General features: G+C 42.7%; 1 protein-coding gene across 3 annotated transcripts in view; it reads right to left on the bottom strand.

Moving 5' to 3' along the window:
• HECW2 (HECT, C2 and WW domain containing E3 ubiquitin protein ligase 2) overlaps positions 1-25,993 on the bottom strand; it is a 535,594-nt gene that overhangs the window by 179,362 nt on the left and 330,239 nt on the right. For all 3 annotated transcript variants that reach the window (XM_030209455.1, XM_030209456.1, XM_030209457.1), the window contains 3 exons: positions 23,200-23,307; positions 14,989-15,083; positions 2,644-2,719 (listed from right to left, as the gene is read on the bottom strand). In XM_030209455.1, the coding sequence (XP_030065315.1) occupies positions 2,644-2,719; positions 14,989-15,083; positions 23,200-23,307 (279 nt within the window). The remainder of the gene's footprint in view (positions 1-2,643; positions 2,720-14,988; positions 15,084-23,199; positions 23,308-25,993) is intronic.

Here is a 25,993-nt window from a genome sequence, read left to right as displayed (position 1 = left end):
CGGCACAGTGAATGCGAAGAAGCCCATTAAATTCCTATCGGCTTCTTCACATTCAGTGCATGCTAATCTGTAGCACTACTTTGTAAAATGAGCCCACAGATTTTTAAGAAGTGCTCATTTTGGCCAGAGTTTTACACAAGGGAGTCACTCTTTTTAATCTGCCATTGTTTATATCCACCTTCAAAATGCAGAGAACTAAAAACTACAGCCTCATTAAATTGGTAGCATTTACATGTCTAGGTTTATAAAATAGAACAAATACATGTGGAAGCAGTGCCATTTAAACAAGGATGTTGCAAAATCAGCATTGTCATGTGGAAGCTGCAGAATTCGTGCCATTCATTTTTTTCAACATGTGTATTTGTCAAACAGCTGCTTCCGCTGAACATGCAGCCATATACACATTCACTCCTGCATAGCCATATACAGTGGTGGAAATAAGTATTTGATCCCTTGCTGATTTTGTAAGTTTGCCCACTGACAAAGACATGAGCAGCCCATAATTGAAGGGTAGGTTATTGGTAACAGTGAGAGATAGCACATCACAAATTAAATCCGGAAAATCACATTGTGGAAAGTATATGAATTTATTTGCATTCTGCAGAGGGAAATAAGTATTTGATCCCCCACCAACCAGTAAGAGATCTGGCCCCTACAGACCAGGTAGATGCTCCAAATCAACTCGTTACCTGCATGACAGACAGCTGTCGGCAATGGTCACCTGTATGAAAGACACCTGTCTACAGACTCAGTGAATCAGTCAGACTCTAACCTCTACAAAATGGCCAAGAGCAAGGAGCTGTCTAAGGATGTCAGGGACAAGATCATACACCTGCACAAGGCTGGAATGGGCTACAAAACCATCAGTAAGACGCTGGGCGAGAAGGAGACAACTGTTGGTGCCATAGTAAGAAAATGGAAGAAGTACAAAATGACTGTCAATCGACAAAGATCTGGGGCTCCACGCAAAATCTCACCTCGTGGGGTATCCTTGATCATGAGGAAGGTTAGAAATCAGCCTACAACTACAAGGGGGGAACTTGTCAATGATCTCAAGGCAGCTGGGACCACTGTCACCACGAAAACCATTGGTAACACATTACGACATAACGGATTGCAATCCTGCAGTGCCCGCAAGGTCCCCCTGCTCCGGAAGGCACATGTGACGGCCCGTCTGAAGTTTGCCAGTGAACACCTGGATGATGCCGAGAGTGATTGGGAGAAGGTGCTGTGGTCAGATGAGACAAAAATTGAGCTCTTTGGCATGAACTCAACTCGCCGTGTTTGGAGGAAGAGAAATGCTGCCTATGACCCAAAGAACACCGTCCCCACTGTCAAGCATGGAGGTGGAAATGTTATGTTTTGGGGGTGTTTCTCTGCTAAGGGCACAGGACTACTTCACCGCATCAATGGGAGAATGGATGGGGCCATGTACCGTACAATTCTGAGTGACAACCTCCTTCCCTCCGCCAGGGCCTTAAAAATGGGTCGTGGCTGGGTCTTCCAGCACGACAATGACCCAAAACATACAGCCAAGGCAACAAAGGAGTGGCTCAGGAAGAAGCACATTAGGGTCATGGAGTGGCCTAGCCAGTCACCAGACCTTAATCCCATTGAAAACTTATGGAGGGAGCTGAAGCTGTGAGTTGCCAAGCGACAGCCCAGAACTCTTAATGATTTAGAGATGATCTGCAAAGAGGAGTGGACCAAAATTCCTCCTGACATGTGTGCAAACCTCATCATCAACTACAGAAGACGTCTGACCGCTGTGCTTGCCAACAAGGGTTTTGCCACCAAGTATTAGGTCTTGTTTGCCAGAGGGATTAAATACTTATTTCCCTCTGCAGAATGCAAATAAATTCATATACTTTCCACAATGTGATTTTCCGGATTTAATTTGTGATGTGCTATCTCTCACTGTTACCAATAACCTACCCTTCAATTATGGGCTGCTCATGTCTTTGTCAGTGGGCAAACTTACAAAATCAGCAATGGATCAAATACTTATTTCCACCACTGTAGGTAGACAACAAAATGCTCCACATTCAGCGGAGCCATTTTAAAATACAGCTAGAACTGAGTGCGTACCAACCTAGACACCTCAATTCTGATCTTGATGTTCTATGTAAACCCCTAATTCTATTGAAGTTGCCAAAAATGGCACGTGCAAATTTGGGCACATGCTCAAGTTGTGTGTGCAATTTAATTGAATAACGAGCTAATTAGCAACAATACTTGACTTTTTAACAAGCAATTATTTGCACTAAACTTTACACGCCAGTAAAAAAAGGGGCATGGAAATGGGAGGGTCATGGGAAGAATGGAGGAGTTCTTAGCATTTATGTGCATTGTTATAGAATAATGGGGATATGCACCTAATTTAGGTGCATACATTTGCGCCACATTTCAGTTGGTGCAAATGGCCGTGCCTAAAGTTAGGTGTGAATCCTGGGCGTAAGTGCTGTTCTGTAAACCATGCCTATCTTTAAACACGGCTTATAAAATAGTGATTTTCGGTGCCGATTTGTTTGGTGCTGTATATAGAATGTAGCCCAAAATGGCTTTTAAGCCTCTCTTTGTGACAATCCAAGTCTAAAAATGTGGATTTGAAATAATGAGACGCAGACAATCAAAAAAGCTTACCGGATAATGTAAAGCTGACTAGTTTCCGACACTGATGTGCAGTAGCGGCATCTTCATCCATACCATCTGCCCCCATCTGAGGGAAAAGGAAAATTAATTGCATGAGGGTTGAGGGAGACCATTTTGCTTTTCCAGGCAGATTGTGCTGTGGGGAAGAATGAAAGCCAGAAACAAGTCAAAGTAGAGAGTCAAACTACTTCAGGTCCACCAGCTGTGACTGACATTGTTCCAGTCTGGTTCAGGTCAAGGGGAGGGCAAATTTCAAAGTGGTGTACATGGATAAAGCTTTCTACTCATGTTAACTGGCTACCCTCAAAGTGCCCTCTGTCAAGCTGCCTAAAAATCTATGCTTTGTGGTACTCACTAAATTCTAGCTTCATTAAGAGGATGTGCTCCTGAGATCAAGTTTAGATTGGGTAGAGGGAAACAACATGTGTACACAGATAGCACTAACAAGGTTTTGTGCATACTTTTCCAGGAGATTTGCCTGCTGAAAAAGAAGGTGTGATGGACCACACATGTTCTGTACACATAGAACAGTCCTATATTAATTTCTGTAAGTTTCTGAAAACATATTTGTTTCAAAATACATTTGATAATAATCTGGGATGAAAGGGGAAAAACAGACAGAATGAATATGTATTAACTAGTAATATGTTTTTATTTTTGGTATGGATGGTTGTCTACTGTCTACATACTTTTTAATATGGATGTTAGTGTTTTGCAGTGCTTTTCTATCAAATTAATGGATTTCTTATATGTTTTTAATATAAACTTTAGCTATTATGATGTAAACAGTTCTGTTTTGCGAACGCAATAAGAAACGGTATAATAAATAAATAAATGATAAACGATGGCAAGTTTCTGGTGCAAAGCCCACAGGCAGAAAATGACCACGATATTTGTTCCAATGCAAACAGTTTAAAAATTACCCTTTATAGCTGCAGTAACTGGTTCAGCATACACAACCCATCTAATAAGGCACATTATGATAACAGAGCAAGCTAATAGGTCTAAACCTGTCACTATTTGTGTTGGCCATATATACTATATTGCAGACATGAAAACAAAATAGTTTCTTTTCAGGACTACATAATAAATTTTAAATGCCTTTTTTTTTTTAAATGTTTGAATCAGCAATGACCTCCTACTTTTGTGAGCTTCTAGCTCAATAGGAGGCAAGGGCTGAGCTGTGGCCTATTAGCCTTAATTGGTAACTACTGTCCTGCTTTATATTGCCTTTTGGTTTACTTTAGTTCAGTGATTGCAGTGACAGTCTGTATCAGGGATATGCCTCAAGGCTCCTGCAGCCTGCAAATCATGGGCTCTATATCTGGCCACTAAGTATTGCTGTTGCACAAATGACCATAACTGTACCCCCACCCCCCTCTAAGCTATAAAATACTTCACCACTCCACCAGCCCTAAAAACTTACTTTACCTGCATTAATTGTACAACTGGAGAAGAAGCAATCAAATCAACTGCAAATAATCAAAAAACTATCACTGAGATCAATTAACATAGTTCAATCTTTTTGTTCCAGCCTGGTATAACACATTCCAGGTGTCAGCATACATTTCCAGTTTTACATAGTTGCTCCAACTGGATTAAACATAGTTTAGCCAGCCATTTTTGCCCCCCCCCCCCTCCCAAACCACTCATCCCCTATCTCCCAAGCAACACCTTTTGAACAATAGTAACATAACAACTCAGTTCAATCATTTTGCCTAATCTCACTTTACAACCACCAAGCCAAATACCTGAATTAAAGCATTAAGCTGGATATTTAGTGCCTAAAAATAAGCAGTTTTGAATTTAGTATTTTAATTGCAAAATTTAAAAAAACTGAGGTTTTTCTGATCTATGAATAAGCAGGCCGCCTATTAAGTGCTAAAACTGACTGTGCTTTTGCACTGAGCACCGAAGGCTTCTGAGGTCTTTTCCTCAAAAACAAAACAAAACATTTTTTAAAGTCCATTGTGAATGTACAAGAGTAGAAAAATAATTGAGAACAGTTTTGCGTTGGGAACATTCTCTCAACTCTTGCCAGGGTATCCTCTCCTTTGACATTTCTTCTCTCTCCATGCCCATTATCTTTCTCCCTTCTCTGTATCCCTATTTTTCCTCATGTTCACCAGCTCCCCTTTACCTGTCCCATTGTCTGCAGATACTGGCTGAGTACTACAGCAAGGGGGAAGCACACTGCCCTATACACTATACTGTTCTCCACAAAGATACTGCAGGGAATATTAATGAAAATATGTAAATAGGCTTAATATAAGAGATAATCAGGTCGATAATCAGCCTGCGGTAGTCAGATTTAGGACCCAATAATCAGCGTTGGGCCTTATCCGACTTCCAACACTAAATATCCATGTCCCCAGCGGGTCCCCTGAAGTTATCTGGATACCACTGATATTCAATGCAGGGGATGGATAACTATCCAGGTGAGTTAGGCACAACTTTTATGTGGACCTACTTACCTGGCACTATCTAATTTCCAACTCTGGACCACTGAACCACAAAACTATATAGTGCCATATTGTTCTGTGCTAATATTCAGTGGCACTCTTCAATTAAGTGTCACTAAATATTAGCCAGGAACCCAGTCAGTGCTATTTAAACAGAGAGGCGCCTCTTCTATCCATTAATATGCGCTAAATATCTACTCCAACATTTTCATCTAAAGTACTATAGAAAACTATTATTTCAAACTGGGTAAGCTGAGGCTGCTATCAAACTAAATGACATTAGAATCTGTGAGACTACCCTCCAAATTCTATAAAGGGCACCTTAAGTTGTGCGCGCTAATTTGGCCGCACAGCCATACTGCATGCAAAACTTAATTAACAAGCCAATCAGTGCCAATAATTGGTACTTCACCAGTTAGCAGCACTAATTGGCTTTAATTAGAATTTACGCGCACAACTTTCTAGATGTATTATACAACATGGTGTGCATAAATTCTAATGTGGCAGCTGAAAAGGGGTCATGGCCATGGGTGTGGAATGGGCGGGTCATGGGCATTTCAAAAACAATGCACATCATTATGGAATACACCCAATCTGCACATAAGTTAGGCACAGGTATTTAGGCCTGGTTTTAGGTGGCCTAAATGGCTAAGTCTAAATTTTAGTCACAAGAACAGCATGTGAGCATATTCTATAAACTAAACCTAACTTTAGGTGTAGTTAATAGAATCGCTTAAGCACATGGCTTTTTGGCACCAATTTCTAAGGCGCCATTTATAGAATTTGGCCCTACATGTATATACTGAGTGATTTTGTGATCCAAATTACTGCAATGAAAAGAATAACCCATAAACATCAATTGTCACTGATGTGCAGATAAATATTTCATAGTAAAAGCAGGTAAGAACTTAATGACTCACCCAGACTGCTAGATTGTTCCCAGGGATGGACTGACAGTGATCTAGGCCCCCGGGCAGTAAAGGTCATTGGGCCCCCACTGCCGCACTGCCCTCGCACCGCCACGCTGCCATCACCTCTCTCCCACACACTTACAGTCCCCAGAGCCTCAGTGGACCCTTACCGGTCCTACCCTGAAGGGCCCTGATGATCTAGTGGCTTCTTTGAGGGCAGGAAAGAACTCCATTCCTGCCTACTACCATTATTCTGCCCAGCACCACCGTGTTTTCAAAATGGGTGCCGAGACTTCTTGCAGTAGTCTCACTGGTCTTAGTTTTGTCTCCTTTTAGAAGCAGAAGGAAGTCCATGCTGTCTATAAGCACTAATAGTTGAACAAAGACAAGACCAAATGTTTGCTAATCGGGGAGACTTCTGATATTTGGAATGATAATATTTTTTAAATGAGTAATCCGAATTTTACATTTGAAACTATCTTAAAACATTTAGGGGTTGTTTTGTCCAATACCCTATCACCAGAGTAACAAATTAATACACTGATAAAGAAATCTTTTTTAATTCTGAAAAAATTAAGGAGAATCAGAGATATATTAGATCCCTTTAGCCGTCAGGTTGGTGGTGCAAAGCCTGATATTAGGGCAACTAGACTATCTCTATATATATAAAACGCACCTCCAACGTTCTAATGAAGCCTCAGCCAGAAACTTGAGGTGGCATAGATATCCGGTTTAGTGTCTGCCCCGCCCTCGCGTCACAATGTGATGACGTCGAGGGCGGAGCGCTGACACTGAACGAATAGCATCGCCTCGCCAACCCGTTGCTCGGTGGCCTGCACCGGTGAAGGCGGCTCTGCGCCAGCGAGGGGCAACGGTCTGCGTCCTCCTCTCCTGCTCCACTGTCTACTGCAGCCGTTACCATGGAGGACTGTCAGGCAGGCGAGAAGCTCTACCGGGCTGAGTACGCCACAAGCGGCCGAGGTTCGTGCAAGAAATGCGGGCACAGCATCGCCAAGGACTCGCTGCGACTGTCCATCATGGTGCAGGTAGGTGCGAGTGCTGTAGAACATGGGGGCGGGGAGCAGGGCTCGCATACCGGCGATCACGCTGATCGCTCAAAACCTTGCTGGCGCCCGTTTCATTGCTTTCTGAAACGGGCCTTTTTTACTAGTTGTAAAATAATTTATTTGGGATGTACGAAGTTTCCTTTCAAAAAGTTGCAGACAATCCAAAATATTGTAGCTAGGCTGGTATTCTCAGCACACATTAGAGATCAGTTTCTCCCAGTTACTGGTGAAATTACACTGGCTACCAGTGGAGGCTTGAATTCAGTTTAAGGTATGTACAATGATTTTTAAGATTTTATATGGGAATGCCCCTTTTTATATGCCTGATTTAATAGGTTTCTCTAATGTAGGACAGAAGCACTTAGAAATTATTTCAGGCTGCAATATCCAAGACCCAAAGGTATTCATTTAAGATGATATTTTCATCTAATTTTCCATTTTTAGCAGCTCACATTTGGAATGCTTTACCAGTTCAGGTTAGAGTCATCACTAGTTATTACTGTGGAACCCTGACATAACATGCCCCACAATAACACAAATCCACTTACAACGTGATCATGTCTTGGGCTCCCCTTTAATTACATACAGTAAAACCCAATATTTGGTTCAATTGTGTTCATGTTCTATCAACCCCACATTTAACGCAATGATATTTATAGATCCCAACCAGTGTTATATTGAGGTTCCACTGCATTTATATAGGAAATACTTGAAGGCTTTTCTATTTAGGAAATTCCTGCTATGTCAATTATTTTACTAATATATGAAATATTTTTCTGTTTTTGCAATTCTCCAGGGATTGTTTGAATTTCTTATTCATTGTAATCCACATAGAACTTGGTGGTTATTGTGAAATATAAGAATATTTCGCATTTGTATCTGATGCATTTGTAAATATACGAGAGTCTGAGCAAAAATGAAAGCACGCATCTGTGCCATTCTTCTGAGCTTGAATATGAGCTTCTCAAGTGAAAACAATTTTTGAAATACTTATATTTAAAAGGTGAAGAAGAAAGATGCCCATGTGTGCCTGCATTTCCGATCTTGCCTGGGCATGTGCACAAGAGCAGCGCTTACCGCAAAATTCTTGTGCGCATGCGCCAGGCACATTCCTCCCCCTTGCTTTTTGCATATAATTTGAATACTATTTCCTTTAGGCACTGGAGAGTTGGTTTCTGCACTGCTCTTGCGCTCTGGGGTCTGCGCTGTTGGCTTTAGCACTAGCCCTTTGAGCATGGGGGCCTGAGAGGCTAGTCCAGTTTTTATGTGTATTCAGCCTTCAGTCTCTCTACAGTCTCCTGAGGATTAGGGCTCCAGTTAATACCTAAACTAGTGTGAACACTTCTACTAGATCTGGAACAGTAACTCAGCCTACACTTTTGTCTCATCAGGGTAATTTACATTCTATTCAATTACACTTTCAATTTTAATTTTAATTAGGCACAAACAAAGTGCAAAAGAATCAGCCATGATTCTTTTCAGCAGCAATGTAGTGATAAATGATGCATACATTCCCTGCATCATGCAAGTACAATATTCATCACTGCTGATAATGTTAATGATGATAGCTTTGACAGTGATGTAAAAGCAGCAATGGCAGTGAAGGTTAAGTGTCTTATCAGCCTAGATGCTGTGCAGGAAGGATACAAGCAGACATAAGTAATTATTGCCCTTAAAGCTTCTTTCCTGTCTCTGCATACACATTCCATTGTTGACTTTATAATTAGTGTAGTTGAAATTACACGGACGGCCACAACGATCAGCAGTCAAAAACATATCTGGATATTCTGCCACTATCCAGATATGAGTTGGCACTGAATATCCGGATAAAAGTGGACAGTGGTGGAACTTATCTGGATTACTGGCAATATTCAGTCTATGCATGCAAAACACCTCGTTATCAGAATGCAGCTTGCATTGAACTTCACAAGCTGGCATTATTCCAGGAAACATAATGTCAGCTCAAAGTGAGTTAGTGGCCCGATGCTCCCAGGGAGCAGAATAATACAGCTTGAGGGTTGATACAAGTTGCATTATTCCTGTATCATGGGAGTCACTAACCTGCGGTACTGCATTACAGTTGGTTAGTGCAGGGCCTCGACAAACCCCAAGTGCCAGATTGCCATGACCATGATGACTGAAAACTCGGGCCTGGCACCTGGGTTTTGCTGGACAAGAAAGCAAGCAGCTCCGGCTCAAATCTCTTCACTCCCACTGCAGCAGAATTCAGGGCAAAAACGGGCAGAAGCTCAGTTCTCACTCTCTTTTCCCTCTCAGCGCTAAGCTCCCGTGGCAAGAAGCAGAGGAAGTGAACCGTGACACTTCCTTCTCCTGTACTGGCTTAGACCCGACTGTTTATGTGAACCACGATCCTGCGGTTCACATAAACAGCCAGATCTAAGTTGGTATAGAAGGATTAAGTGACCCTCTGTGCTGCAGTTTACTTCCTCTTTGCCAGGGGAGTTCAGTGGGGGAGGGGAAGAAGGAGAGAGAGGGAGAGCTGAGCAGCAGAGAAAAGTTGAGTGTGAAGTGAGAGACTGGGGGTGGAGGTAAGGGGTGAATCATGTGCCATGGTAGGCCATACTAAAGGAGTGAATGTGCCATGGGGATGGGAGAAGCAAGCTGAAGGCTTATCTTTCCCCCTAAACCAACCTCTCCTCTTCCCCCATTCTCTACTTCTGTGGATAACAATCTCATCCTCCCTGTCTCATCAGCTTGTAATCTTGGGGTCATCTTCGACTCCTCTCTCTCCTTCTCTGCACATATTCAGCAGACTGCTAAAACCTGTTGTTTCTTTCTCTATATCCTCAACAAATTTCGCCCTTTCCTTTCTGAGCACACTACCAGATCCTTTATCCACACTTGACCTCTCACTTAGACAATTGCAACTTGCTTCTCACAGGTCTCCCACAAAGCCATTTCTCTCCTCTTCAATCTGTTCAAAATTCTGCTGTACAACTTATATTCCGCCAGTGTTGCTATGCTCATATTATTAGCCCTCTCCTCAAGTCACTTCACTGGCTCCCTATCCGTTCCCACATACAGTTCAAACTCCTCTTATTGACTTACAAGTGCATTCACTCTGCAGCTCCTCAGTACCTCTCCACTCTTATCTCTCCCTACACTCCTCCCTGGGAACTCCATTCACTGGGTAAATCTCTCTTATCTGCACCCTAACTCCAAATTCCATTCCTTTTATCTTGCTGCACCATATGCCTGGAATAGACTTCCTGAGCCGGTACATCAAGCTCCATCTCTGACCATCCTCAAATCTAGGCTAAAAGCCCACCTTTGTGTTGCTGCTTTATATTTTATCATTCCCACCCTAGTAATTCCCTTATGTCTTATTTGTGCTGTCCTAATTAGATTGTAAGCTCTGTCGAGCAGGGACTGTCTCTACATGCTCAAGTGTACAGCACTGCAAATGTCTAGTAGCGCTATAGAAATGATAAGTAGTAGTAGAAGTAGTAGTAGTAAAGCTGGCCATGGGGGATGGGTGGGGGGATACAGTGATAGCAGTGGGGGAGATTAGGGGCATACTAAAGGGGTGAATGTACTATGGGGGGATTGGGGGCAGAGTAAAGGGTTGAATGTGTAATGGGGATAGGAGCAGCAAGCTGAAGGCTAGCCATGGGGGATATGGTGGGGGAATACAGTGACAGCTGGGGGGGGGGGGGTTTGAGGAGAAAGAGACACACACACACCATCCACTTTTCCCCAGCCCCGTACCCATCACCAATGACACACACACAATCCACCTTCCTCCAACTCCCCCACCCATGACACACACTATCTACCTTACTCCAATCCCCCCACCAATAACACACTCTATCCACCTTCCTCCAACTTCCCCCACCCAGGACACACACATTCACTTTTCTCCAACCCCGGCCCTAACTTGGCACAGACCACCCCATCCTCCTTGCTCCAGACTTCCCCCCATCCTTGGTATAAAGACTCCTCCCCCCCATAGCATATACCATTCCATCCAGCTATTTTTCCAGGCACACCCCCCCCCCAGCTCCCTCCCTGCATACACACCTTTCCAGTGCAAGGAGGAGCTGCTGAGTAGAGAATGACATGGAGACAAAGTTTGTCCCCATCTCCATAGGTTTTGTCTCCATCCCCACCCCCGAAGGTTCTGCCTCCGTCCCCGCCCCGTCCCCGCAGGCCCTGTCTCTGTCCCTGCAGGTTCTGTCCTCGTCCCCGCCCCATCCCCATGGGCCATGTCCTCATCTGCAGAAGCCTCGAACAATTATAATTTTATAGTTAAATCTTTTTATTAAAGTACTAGTAAAAAATGCCCGTTTCTGACACAAATGAAACGGGCGCTAGCAAGGTTTTCTTCGGAGTGTGTATGTTTGAGAGAGTGTATGTGAGAATGACTGTGTGTGAGAGAGAGAGTGAATGTGCGAGTGTGTGTGTGTGAGAGAGAGAGAGTGAGTCTGTGTGTGAGTGTGTCTGTGAGAGAGAGAGTGTGTGTGTGTGTGAGAATGAGAGTGTGGGCAAGTGCGTATGTGAGACACAGTGTGAGAGACAGAGAGTGTGTTTCACACAGATACAGTGTGTGCGAGAGAGTGTGTGTGACACACAGACTCTCTGTGAGACTGAGTGTGTGAGACCAAGAGAGTGTGTAAGTGACTGTGTGACACATAGAGAGTGAATGTGATACAGTGTGAGACATAGAGTGTGTGAGAATGAGAGCGAGAAAGACACTGACTGTGAGAGAGAGAGTATGTGTGCGACAGAGATACCTCCCCCCCCTCTTTGGTGTCAGGCCCCCCCTTCCCTCCCTCTGGTGTTTGAGCGTTACTGTGCAGGACACTGAGCTCTGGCTGTGCTTCAAGGAACTGACCAATCCTATTTAATAGAATGCACCTCTAACATTCTGAAGCCGAGAAACCTCATGTGGTTGGTCACTTCTGCTTGTGACGAACCCGGAAGTACGTGATGTCAATTCAGGAGATGGATACAGAGAGCAGGAATGCCTCAGCCATGCAGCTTCAGAATGTTGGAGGTGCGTTTTATTATATAGGATAAAAAGGAACAATATGCTGTGCAACTATTGTGTATAAATTACAAACAGAAAACAATAGTAACAGTGAGCAGCTATAATACCCCTCCTCACCACCACCACCCTCTACCCTTCTAACCCCAACAATAGCTGATTTCTACTACCCCAAGGAATCCTAATCCACCCTGTTAAAATATCCAGGGGTACAAAATACAACCCATTCTGTATGCCCTAGAGGGAAGAAATATGACCTATGAAGCACTATTATGATTTTTTAATCTGTGGATGAATAAGCCATCAACAATCTCAGGATTCAGTCTAGCTCTCCTGTCTTCCACAGTCCTTTCTGCAATAGAAGATGTCTTCTTAGAAGATGTGCTGGTAGCAGGATAGACAGGATCCCCCATGCAAATTTTGCTAGTTGTGGCCAGCAGGTTTGCTTATTTTTCCAAAAAATCAAAATACAGTATTGTTGTCTGCATCACTCGAACATAAATAACAGTCCAGTTCGTTAACAGGCTTCAAAGAAGAAAATGGCACAGGGACAAAGTTTGTCCCTGTCCTCGTGGGCTCTGTCCCCATCCCTGCCCCATCCCCGTGGGATCTGTCCCAGCCCCGTCACCACAAGCTCTGCCCCTGTCCCCATCCCCGCGGTTACTGCGGGTCCTTGTCCCCATGTCATTCTCTACTGCTGGGCACCAAACACGATTTTTTTTTTTAACCATGCTGAGAGAGCTTGGAGAGGATATTCAAGCATTTGTTAGCTGGGCAATGATGCTGAATACCTCCCCTGACCACCATAGCATTATCTGGAAGCAAAGCAGTCGGGGGGGGGGGGGGGTGGAGTCAGGTTAGAGCTGAGTTAGCGGTGAAATTCAGACTGCTAACTGGATAAGTAAGCAGATAAAGTCAGGCCACCAAAAATACTGTTCTAACTTGATCTGCTGAGCTACTCGGGCACTGGACTGCATATTGGCTGGTGCTTGCGTAATTTCCAGGTATTTGCACTGACCCAGGTATTCAATTTTGGTCCCTTGAGATGGGCCAGCATTGAATATTGGGCATAATTCTGCCTGCGGGTTGTCAGCAGCTTAAAAAAAAAACTGACCACCATCTGAATATTGGCCAGTCAATATTCAGGCATAATTTGCCTCATAATTTTATCTCAGTGAATCAATCCCAAGATTGTAAGATTAAGATGAGCTCTGAAATTTTAAAACTTGACAGACTAGACTTACAAGTTTCTTAAATGTAACAAGATGGTGGCTAATGAGTAGAAGAAAACTCCCCCCCCCCCCCCCTTGGGATAGTTGGAACTGTGGTGGATGCTTTGGAGGCTGCAGTCACAGCTCCTAAGTGGAGAACATACCAAATAATCCTACAGAGGCAACACGCGGTGGCCAGCTTTAGGCCCAATCATTTCTGAAGAGAAACCAGCCTTTGAAACTTTGTTTACATATTTATGTACACTCAGAAGTATCCCATGTACTCTGTATCTGCTACTTGTGCAGACATCTAATCTGGAACAAAACAGTGTGTGTATATTTGAAAATGGAATGTATACACACTGCTTTCCTCCCCTAGGAACAGTGGTGGCCCCACCATTAGGCCACCTGAGGTGGAAGCCTCAGGCGGCACTCTCCCCTTCCCTCCTCAATCCTCTTCCCCACGTTTACCTTATTTCTTTCTTTTCAAAAAGGTGGCAGCAGCAGTGATTCCCATAGGCTGCCCTGCTGCCGGCACCGGCTTCTTCTCTCTACTGCAGCCTGCCTGTTTCCTCAGAGGAGGGACATACATAGGGTTACCATATTTTGTCCTCTGAAAAAGAGGACATATGTCACGCCCCCCTGCCCCACCATGCCCCTTTCGCATCCTCGCCCCGCCCTTTCTCACTCTCACCCCGTCCCCTGTCACATATTCCCCTCCCCTCCATCACCTCCCCTCCCCCGGGTCACATATTCCCCTCCCCTCCCCTTACTTACTATCTACTGGTGGTCTAGTGACCTCTTCAGGGCAGGAAAGAGCCCCCTCTTTCCTGCCCGGAGTGCTGCTCTTGCCCTGCATCCTGTTGCTGTGGCGGTCTCGGGATTCAAAATGGCCGCCGAGAGTTGAAGTCTCGCAAGGCCGCTTCAACTCTCGGTGGCCATTTTGAATCCCGAGACCGTCACACAGCAACAGGATGCAGGGCAAGGGCAGCGCTCCGAGCAGGAAAGAGGGGGCTCTTTCCTGTTCCGAAGAGGTCACTAGACCACCAGGGCAGTAGATAGTAAGTAAGGGAAGGGAGGCTAGGATAGGTCCGCCGCCCGCCCACCCGTTTGTCCAGAAATCCAGACAAACGGGCGGACTGGCAAAACCCGCCCGGACGCCCAGACATGTCCTCAAAAAAGAGGAAATGTCCAGGTAAATTCGGACGTATGGTAACCCTAGACATACAGTAGAGCGAAAGCGGAGAGGCCGATGCCAGCGGCACAGCAGCAGGGTAGCGTATGGGAATTGCTGCCACTGCCACCTTTTGCAAAAGAAAAATGTAAGGTAAACGTAGGGAAGAGGGTTGAGGAGGGAAGGGGGTTATATTGTACATTGTACCTCACCCTGGATAATGGCGGGTTATAAATAATAAATCTAAATCTAGATGCTAGACTGGACGGAGGCAGCCTCAGGTGGCAGATTGCCTTGGGCCACCCCTGCCTAGGAATGTTCCTTTTTTAACTAACAAAAGTATATAGCTGTGAAAGCCATGTGTATTTTTAGCCATGGAAGTATATATCCACCTGAGTGATGTTGACAAATGCCCTCATTATATATCTATATATTAATAGCCAAAATAATAATAATAGACCTGTTTTGGATATTGTAAAAAGAGGGAAAATGACTGCACTTACCATCACTGCAGGGTTTTTCACAGTGATACATGGAGTAGTAGCTCGTAAAGCTCCGCTAATACCATGGTAATATTTGAAGCAAATCTTTATTTCAGCTGAAAAACAAAACAAACTCTTATAGTGCCTATTCATTTTCAACAAATGATTAACTTAACACATGGAGAAAGCATGCACAGCATGGCTCATGAAATTCTTTCCAACTCCTCTGCATGGAAATGCATGTGTGTGGGGGAAGGGAGGGGATTAGTGAGTATGTGCGTGTAAATATTTGTGTATTTCTGTGCAATTCACTCTAAGGGCTCAAAATTCAGCCAGCGGTGATCAGCAAGTTTGCTGACCACTGCCAGGTTTATCCCCCAATGCTTCAGCCTGGACATGCCGGGCCAGGTCCAGGCTCAAGCATTGGATTTCCAGGTATACGGAGCCGGTGAAAATATAGTCAGTTAAGTGCGATATTCAGCAGTTAACTGGCTACGGCGAACCATATAAAGATAGGACTGGGTTTATGCAGTCCTATTTATGCCATCGGCACTTAACTGGCCAAGTGCTGACTCTGGCCCCGGAATGCTCCCAGAATAGCTGGTTTTGTGTTAGGCGCTAACTGGACATTTTCAGTCGCACTAACCAGTTAAGTGCCTCTAAATATGACCAGTTAGACCTGAACAAGCGATTTATCAGCCAGCTTTTCTGGCTAGTTGAATCGCTTTGAATATTGACCCCTAAGTTTCTATACTACAGAAGCTAGAGCTCCATTCCCATAGAAATGCACTGGGCCATATTTTAGAGGCCCATTTCTCTAGAAACCCTGGCCTAATATGGCCCATTTTCAAACTCAATATGTCTTCTAGCAATTTTTTTTCCCACATTCCAAGTTTCAACCTATTCCACTAAGTTTTTAGTCTTTCCAACTCAACGAATTTGGAAAGCATTATACAAAAGGGGTCGAGAATGTCTGTCTTTCTGTCTAGGAGCAAAATAATTATCTAAAAATTTAACAGAGTGGGATAAAACCTGGCATAAGAAAAAACATAAAAAGAAACGAGTTTGAAAATGGGACAAATTGGACCCTCAAAAGAACCTAGACCAATGCATTTCTATGGGAAAAGGAGCTGCAGCTTCTGTAGCACAGAAACATTTAGTGGACAAAACCAGAAAAAAGACACACTAAATTTGAAACTGGACAAATTGGAGAAATAAGCTCCTCCCCCCCCCCCCCCCCCCCCCCCCCCCCCCCCACACACACTCTTAAACTAGCGCATGGGAAAAGGAAGTCAAGCATCATGTATCATAGAAATATCACAGAAACCTAGAGTGAAATGTAGCAGTTAGAGAACAGGGTAAGGCAGTTTAAAAGGTGGAATGTCCTATTCTTCCAAACCCACAAACTGTCCTTGCTCCCTAAAACTATCCTGAATTCAAGAAAACATGGGATAAACAGAGAGAATTTCTAAGGGAGAAGAAATGATAGTATAGTTTATTAGTTCATATATATGAATAAGACTGGATAGGCTGTATGCTCTTTGTCTGCCATCATTTTCTATACTTCTACATCTAGTGATGGGGTAAACAGCAAAACTTCAGTCCACTAATTTTCTTCTACAGAAGCCTGATGTTCTATGACACTGTATAAATGCTATAAATAAATACATAAATAAAAAGAAGCACACTGGACAGACTAATTGTGCTTTATAGTACTTATCTTTTACCATATTCTATATTTGTATGTTTATATCAGAATGTGACACCAGTGAGACTCAAACTGGAGTCTGCATGCCAATATCTTTGCCCTTGAGCCACCAGATAGCAGTAGTAAGCCTAGGATCTTGTGAGTCTTTAACCTGATATCCCCAAAGAGCAAAATGACCAACAGAGCATCTAAAGGTCAAGCTGGGCTACAGGAAATTGTTCTTAGCAATTAAGAGTTATAGTTGATTCCAAATTGTCAATGGAAAAACATATTAACTCAGTGGTGAAAAAGGTATTAATTTTACTTAAGCCTTTTCTGGAAACTATGCATTTGCAATTGATTGTACAGGCCATAACATAACATACTTTGAGGCATATTTTCAAAGCACTTAGCCTTCCAAAGTTCCATAGAGACCTATGGAACTTTGGAAGGCTAAGTGCTTTGAAAATATGCCTCATAGTTACATAGTAGATGACGACAGAAAAAGACCTGCACGGTCCATCCAGTCTGCCCAACAAGACAACTCATGTGTGCTACTTTTGTGTATACCCTACTTTGATTTGTACCTGTGCTCTTCAGGGCACAGACCGTATAAGTCTGCCCAGCACTAGCCCCGTCTCCCAACCACCGGCTCTGGCACAGACCGTATAAGTCTGCCCAGCACTATCTCCGCCTCCAACCGCCGGTTCTGGCACAGACCGTATAAGTCTGCCCAGCGCTATCCCTGCCTCCCAACCTCCAGTCCCGCCTCCCACCACTGGCTCTGGCACAGACCGTATAAGTCTGCCCCGCACTATCCCCGCCTCCCAACCTCCAGCCCCGCCTCCCACTACCGGCTCTTCTATCCAATCTCGGTTAAGCTCCTGAAGATCCTTTCCTTCTGAACAGGATTCCTTTATGTTTATCCCACGCATGTTTGAATTCCGTTACAGTTTTCCTCTCCACCACCTCCCGCGGGAGGGCATTACATTGTCACATATGGAGGGACATTTTCAATAAATCGTCCAAGTCCAAATTGAGAAGTTTTACTCATTACATCCCCCCACCACCACCAAAAAAAATGCCTCTCTTAGAGCCATTTTCGAACAGGAAAAACATCTGTGTTTCCATTTTAAAAATGGCTCAAAGATGGATGTTTTTGCACAAAAGGTGTCTTTAAAAGGAGAGCCATTTTCTAAACTAACATGCCCAACTTATCAATGCCAAACATCCAGGCACAAGAACATCTATATGGCATCATTTTGAGAGAAATGCTCACACAGATGTCTCTGCAGATCAGAGGAGCAGCCTAGAGGTCAGTGAGGTGGACTTCAAACAATGGCACCCAGATACAATTCCCACCATAACTCCTTTATTTTGAATTGTGAGCCCTCCTACTATACCCAACTGTACACCACCACTACAACAGCCTTCAGGCCTGCAGGTGTGTCCTATATGTAGGTACTGTAGGTAGTTTGTTGTATTTGTGACACAATCTGTAGAGTCTATGAAGCATCTTCTGCCTTGTGGGGTTCCCCAAGGTTCTATATTGTCACCATTATTAATATCTATCTTAGTCCATTGTGTCTTTTGATTCAGGAGTGTGGTGTCAACACGTATTATTATACAGATGACATCCTGTAAATATATTGGGTTGATTCTCTTTTACCAGATCTTTCTCAACCACTGCTTATCTGTGATTTCTACATGGCTTCAGGAAAACCGTTTAGTTCTTAACCCTACTAAGTCAATAGCAATGTGGTTGACAGATAAATCCTCATCACCATCTCTACTGCCAATCCTTTAAGGTTCACCCATTACTTTGACAGACTCTTTTAGGTATCTGGGGATTATTCTAGACAGCTGGCTTTCCTTCAATCAGCATATCTCTTATGTAGTTAGACACTGTTTTTATGCACTTCATCAATTTAGAGTTGTACAAGATCTTTTCAATGACTCAGATCATGAAACCATCTTACATGCTACTGTCACCTCGCGTTTGGACTACTGTAACATAGTCTATGCAGGTCTCCTATAGTCATCCTTGAAATGTCTTCAATCAGTCCATAATATGGTTATTAGGCTCCTATGTAGGGCCAGGAAGCACGGCCACATGTCTCCTCTGTTATATCCATATCAATGGCTTCCAATTCAATATCGTTTGAAGTATAAGATTCTTATACTTGCCTAGAAGACCTTCAAGGTTCTCCTCCATACTTGGCCTCATTTCCAGTTCATGCCATCCAGTCCACTATCTTCACTCCTCATCTGAACAACTAGTTAATTTGCCACCGCTGTCTAAGGCGTATCTAGACTCTACTAAGCTTGTGGCTTTCTTTTACTTAGCACCGGCTTTATGGAATTCTTTACCCATAGCACTTAGGGCCGAACTTTCTTTTGCAAAATGTAAAATAGTTTTGAAGATTCACTACTGCATGGTTCCATTTAACAAAGAACAAATATTTACTGTTGTGGCTTGGGGGTGACAGTCTCCAGCTCATTTTCGAAAGTGATCGCCGCCCATCTTCCGACACAAATCGGGAGATGGGCGGCGATCTCCTGAATCCGCCCAAATCGGCATAATTGAAAGCCGATTTTAGGCGGCTTCAACTGCGTTCCGTCGCGGGGCCGGTGAAAGTTGGAAGGGGGCGTGCATTGAGATGGCCGGCTTCGCCAAATAATGGAAAAAAGAAAGCCTGCCGTCAGAAGAATTTGGTCCGTTTTATTTGGACCTTTTTTTTTTTTTAGGTCCAAGTCCCAAAAAAGTGCCCCAACTGACCAGATGACCACCAGAGGGAAGCGGGGATGACCTCCCCTTACTCCCTCAGTGGTCACCACCCCCCTCCCACACACATAAAAAAATCAGACATTTTATGCCAGCCTGTATGCCAGCCTCAAATGTCATACCCAGCTCCCTGACAGCAATATGCAGGTCCCTGGAGCAGTTTATAGTGGGTGCAGTGCACTTCAAGCAGGTGGACCCAGGCCCATCCCCCCCTACCTGTCACACTTGTGCTGGTAAATGGGAGCCCCCCAAAACCCACTGTACCCACATGTAGGTGCCCCCCTTCATCCCTTAGGGCTATGGTAATAGTGTAGAGTTGTGGGCAGTGGGTTTTGGGGGGGATTTGGGGGGCTCAGCACACAAGGAAAGGGTGCTATGCACCTGGAAGCTAATTTTGTTTTTGTTATTAATTTTTTTAAGTGCCCCCTAGGGTGCCTGGTTGGTGTCCTGGCATGTCAGGGGGGCCAGTGCACTAGAAATGCTGGCTCCTACCATGCCCAAATGCCTTACACTGCGCCGGATTTGAGATGGCTGGCTCCAGTTTTTATTATGGCTGAAAATCAGAGTCGGCCATCTCATCTAACCCCGGTGAGCGATTTGGCCGGCGCCAAACGTATTTCGAAAATACGCTTGGCTCCGCCCCTTCGCAGAGCAGGCCCCAAAGATGGCTGCCCATCAATTTGGCCGGCACCGTTCAATTATGCCCCTCAGTGTGTCTGTCATGGATGTTTTTTCTCCTTTCTCCTGAATTATTCCATTCTATCTTATCAATTTAATTGGAGTCCTTTTCTGGCTATGCTTTAGTTTGTAAACCGCTTTATAGTGGCAACACTGATAAGTGGGATAGTAAATGCCCTATAAACAATAAACAAGTTGGAGAGCTCACAATTTCCACCACAAATGTATTAGGTAGAGTGGGATTTGGACTTGGATCCCCTTGTTCACAGTCTACTGCACTGACCACTAGGCTACTCCTGGGATCTGCTTGCTGCTCTGTTGGGTATGCCAATAATACCTGATGCTGTCATAGTGCCTGGTATCCCCTTTCAGTTTCACTTCTTAAGGGGGAGGGAGGGAGGGGGATAGCATGAACTGGGAGATTATGGAGGGGTCGAACTTTATTCACTCCAGTGATCAGCTGGTCAGTCAGCATATCTTTTTATAACTTGAACGTAAAAGAAACAGGTCTAAATAAAAATGCACTTTTTTGCCCTGGACATTTCTTCCTGTTTCATTATCACTGAAAGATGTCCTACTTTTGGACCCCCCCCCCCACCCTAGTCCCACCCAAAACATGCCTCCAACTCACCCCCTTGCTATTTTTTAAGAACTCAGTGGAAAATATTCCAGTTCTGCCTTTTTGAAAATCAAGATTTAGATGCAATCACCTGATGGACCTTTTTTTTTTTTGGCCATTTGGGACACCTCTAGGCTTCAAAAATGAGCTCCATATGCTATTATAACATGATTATGTTAAGATTGCCTAAAAGGCAGATGCATAGAGTTCAAGTTTTACAAAATATTGCAGCAAAAATGGTAATGGGATGCAGCATTACAGATCACGTTACACTTTATTTGATTGGACTCTACTGGCTTCCAGTGAAGGCTATGTCTGAGTTTAAATTGTAAATTTTCATTTTCAAAATTCTACATGGTCTCTGTCCGGATAACCTGTGGCTTTATTTCTTTGCTTAATCCACTGAAATGTTCCTGTTCACTCTCTGCAGTACCAAGTATAAAAAAATTACAATTTAACATAAAGTAGAAATCGAATAATATAGGCAAAGGCCTATAGTATGGAATGCCCTACCTGTGGAAATAAAAACTTCTGCAAAGCTATCCGTGCTTTGAAAAAAAATCGGCTTTTTTGTCTGTCCTAATTAGATTGTAAGCTCTGTCGAGCAGGGACTGTATCTTCATGTCCAGTTCACAGCGATGCGTACGTCTAGTAGCGCTATAGAAATGATACATAGTAGTAGTAGTACTGAAGTTAGAAATTCTATTGTATCAATAGTATGGAACGCCCTATCTACGATATGGAATCTAAATAGATATCTCTATTTAAAGTATGGAATGCCCTATAATATAGAGTACCCAACTTGCAGAAATAAACTTTTATGAAACAATCCTCTTTTCAAACGCACTTTGAAAACTTTTTTTTTCATAACTATTTCTTTTAAACTGTATTGAAGCTGGAAATGTTATTGTACCTATTTTAATTGTGAAAAACTGCAAACTGGATTCATTTTCCTTTGTAAGCTGCCTTGAGCTTGGTTGGTTAAGTGGCCTATAAATTACCATGTTCAAATAAATTAAAATTAAATTGTAATTGTATTTTGGTGTTAACCACTGGCAAGGCACTGCAAACTCAGCTAAAGAAGCAACAGTTATTCAATTCATTGCTGGCTAGTGATCAACTTCTGTCCCCTTTCTCTGCTGATCCACTGATGTTAAAGTTTATTACACAGAAAAGGGAAATGCCTTCTCATTCTTGCACATGTCTGGTACAGTTTAAAGTCTTTCTGCTGAACTGCCAAAGTAAACAGGGATACGAATGGTAAAGGCCCCAAAAGAAATGAGCTGCTGATCAATCTTAGTATTGCATTCATTGGAAATCCAAACGGAATTATTTATAACTACCCAAGAAGACCTATCAGTGTCATGGCATAAAAGCAAAAAGGGAGAATAATCAGAATGCTAGATATTTATTTATTTATTTATTTATTTGTTTGTTTGTTTGTTGCATTTGTATCCCACATTTTCCCACCTATTTGCAGGCTCAATGTGGCTTACATTATGCCGTAGTGGCGATCGCCATTATCGGAATGAGAAATACAGAGTGGTATTGCATTAAAGTTTGTAAGTGACAGAGTACTTTAAGCATGAAGGCCCATTTTGCATAGGATGTTTAGGGAGGAATTAAGACATCCAGGTCAGGACACACACCGTTACTCCTGTATTTTACAAACAGCACTGCCAAATGCAGTCTTTTGTAAAATACCTAGAATGATATATAGGAGTGCAAGTTCATTTCCCAGCATACCCAGTGGGAGCAGTAATTTTACTTTCAGGAATTAGGACACTATTCGGGAGCCAGTGGTGGGGATCACTATCCCATCCTACCTGCCCAACTGAAATAAAGCCCCTCACTCACATCTCCCTAACATAAAAGATCCCTGGATTTCCTCCGCCTTTCCCCAACACAAATAAAGGACCCCTGCTGCCACTTAAACATGTAGAATGAATCTAAAACAATCCTCATTATATTTCTTTTCTGTATAATAGTTCTTCTCAGACATGGCTAAGCAATGCCAGCAACAATGGATTTATTGCCGAGATACTGTTTTTCCTGGTTAACTTTATCCTGATATTCAGCCCAAATATGTTGATTTGAATATATGGTCTAGAAGTTGTCCTTAGGTCTGTAATCTGGGTAACTTTGGCAGGTCAGTGCTGAGAATCAGTGGTGAGCTGTCAATACCCTGAGAACATCTCCCTCCCTCTCCCTAGTGTCACCCAGCTCCATTTTGTACAGGCAACAATATCTCAGGTAGAATTTAGCTAGAGAGCAGCAAAAGGGCTACAGATTTTAAGCGTGAAAGTTTGACCAGCTTATTCCCAGAGTTGGTTGGACAAACCCTTCCAATATTGGCTGCAAAGCTAAAAGACAAAAAACATTTCAGAGGTCAAGTGTGCTGAATCTAGCTTCTCTCCTAGGAATTATCCTTGCATATGGCAAACTACCAACGGAGGTACTTACATTCCATAAAATAGGGACCAGGCTCTATTCGCCATACAATGTGTCCCTTTTGAGTTCCAGTCACACCCCGGTTCTTGGAATCCCAGAAATTTGCTGGAGAGTTCTCATCTGCAATAAAAGGAAAAATCTTTTCAATTTACTGGGGAGAGATTACTTCTTTCAAAATCCATGATACATTTTCAGCTCAAAAGGCATTAACAAAGCACAGGCCTTGGGGTTTCCTGAACCTTAATACAAGAAGCCTCTGTGGGACAACAAGAAACAGGTTGAAATACTATCCTGGTGTGTACTGTGTTGACTGGAACTGGAAGAAACATATTATGTTATAGTGTATAGTGTTATTTGAATGTTTTTACTGCTTTAAACATATATTGCCTATGTCTAGATTATACTTGCTGTACACTGCTTGGGTGAACTTCTTCAACAAGGCGGTAAATAAACCCTAATAACAAATAAATGTCCCAGTTCCAGTCTCTATGTTCTGCATAAAATGGGGCTCTTTCCTTTCTAGTGGATTTAGGTGGCAGAAAAAATTTAAGAGCAGAACATCAAGGCCACTGCTTTTGCCAACTCTCAGTAATGACAAACGAGGGTGCTATATTTCTAAAAGAGGAACATCTGGCATCAAAAATCTTCTACTAAATAAAAGAACGTATTTATTTTTTATTTATTCATCCAAATTTCTATTCTGCACAATCCTATGTTCTTGGCAGATTACAAAATTAACATAAAAAAGGGGTCCAAGGCCCGCAAACATATTTAGGGGCCATTTTACTAAGCCGCGTAAGCGACTACATGTGCCCAATGCACTCCAATTCCGAGTAACCGACCAGCTACCGCATGGCCCTTGCAGTAATTTCATTTCTGACGCATGTCCGCTACACGTGTCTGGAAAATATTTTTAATTTTCTGGCGCACGTCAGCTACGCGCATCAAGTGGCATTTGATGCGTGTAGGTCATTACTGCCTGGTTACCGCATAAGACTTTACCGCTAGGTCAATGGCTGGCGGTAAGGTCTCAGACCCAAAATGGACGCGTGACAATTTTGCTGCACGTCCATTTTCTCAAAAATTTTAAAAAGCCATTTTTTACAGGTGCGCTAAAAAATGAATCTGCGTGCACCCAAAACATGCATCTACATTACCGCAGGCCATTTTTCAGCGCACCTTAGTAAAAGGACCCCTTAGTGCATGCTAAATGATACGACACTCATTATATTCCTATGGGTATCTTATTATTTAGTACGTGCTAATCGTTAACGTGCACTAAATCTGTTCGTAAGCCTTGGTAAAAAGACCCTGTAATCTTTAAAACCACATCTTCTATCAACCAAGACAAAATCTCAAAACAAATAAATAAAATACCATAACAAAAACTCATTATTGTTGTAATGAGTAACATTTTCATGGCTCTTCCCTATGGAGGTGAGGTACTGTCTTTTAATGAATGCTATTGTTTTGTAATACTGGAAGAAAAAATATTTGGGCCACTCCCAACACTGATTAAATTAATGGAAAGGTTAATTTATTTAACAGATTATAATGTATAGCATTTTTGGTATTACAAAATTAATTTAAGTCTTTATTTTATTTTTATAAGTACACAATATAATAACCATGTAACAACTTGTAAAGCAATAACAGGGCATTATCAATAAAAGGAAAATAATAAATACTCCAATGGAGAAAAAGGAAAACTTCCTTTTGCCCTTCATCTCCACAACATAGAAAGATCCAAGACTAGAAAAGGACAGGAAACTTTAAGAAATAATTTAGGCAAAATTAAGCAAATTCACCTATTACCCAGAAAAATATTAATGCACCATTACAAAGACACAATTAAGGGGACCTCCATGGGTGTTACAACCATTTTTTTTTGTGGAAACAAACATAGACAAGTAAGAGGGATCAAACAATATGTATTTCCTATCTTTATACTTAACTATACTTTACATGGAAATTTCAAACAAAAAAGGAACTGTTCCCAACTGTAAAACCACTAGTCGACATTAAGTATTGTTTTCCCCCACTTCTGAATCTCTTTAGAGACATCCAGGAACATTCTAATTGTAAAACTGAAGAAAAACAACTGGCATATTATACACTAACCAGTCTTGATCAACAGCCAAAGCCAACTGTTCTAATAATGTCCCAGCAAATAAGTCCTCAGACACTGATTTTTCCAACAATGCTGATACATTCAAAATATCCAGATTATGAACTTCAACCACCTCCTTAACCAGTTGCTTCTTAGAAATAGGCAAATAAATCTTAGCATTTAGATGGGGGAAGGAGCATTTTCGATATGACGTCTAAGTTTGACTTTGGACGTTTTGCACAAAATGTCCAAAATCCGAACAGTAAAGAAGCTCTTTTTCAAAAAAGAAAAACATCTACCTTTTTTACTGTTGTGCTTTGGATGTTTTGGTTTTTGTTTTTTTTTTTGGGTTCATTTAAAAAAAAAAAAAATAATAATAATAATAATAAAAAGAAGAAGTTCAAAACAGAGAGATTAATGCCATTGGGATGTAGGAGGAGCCAGCATTTTTAGTAGACTGGTCCCCCAGACATCCCAGGAGAGCAATGGGGCACCCTAGAGGGCACTTCTGTGCACTTCATAAAGATGCTCCCAAGTGTCCATCTCACCTTTCCTTATCTCACCCCCTGAGCCCTCCAAAACTCACCTAAAACACACTATCCCCCACTGTACACCAGTACTGTTGTACTTTGGACGTTTTGCGCTAAACGTACCAAATCTGAATAGGAAATATACCCAATTTCAAAAAAAGAAAAC

Source organism: Microcaecilia unicolor, chromosome 7 (assembly GCF_901765095.1).
Source record: "Microcaecilia unicolor chromosome 7, aMicUni1.1, whole genome shotgun sequence".
NCBI classification, from domain to species: Eukaryota; Metazoa; Chordata; class Amphibia; order Gymnophiona; family Siphonopidae; genus Microcaecilia; species Microcaecilia unicolor.
This window is presented reverse-complemented; position numbering and strand designations above follow the sequence as displayed.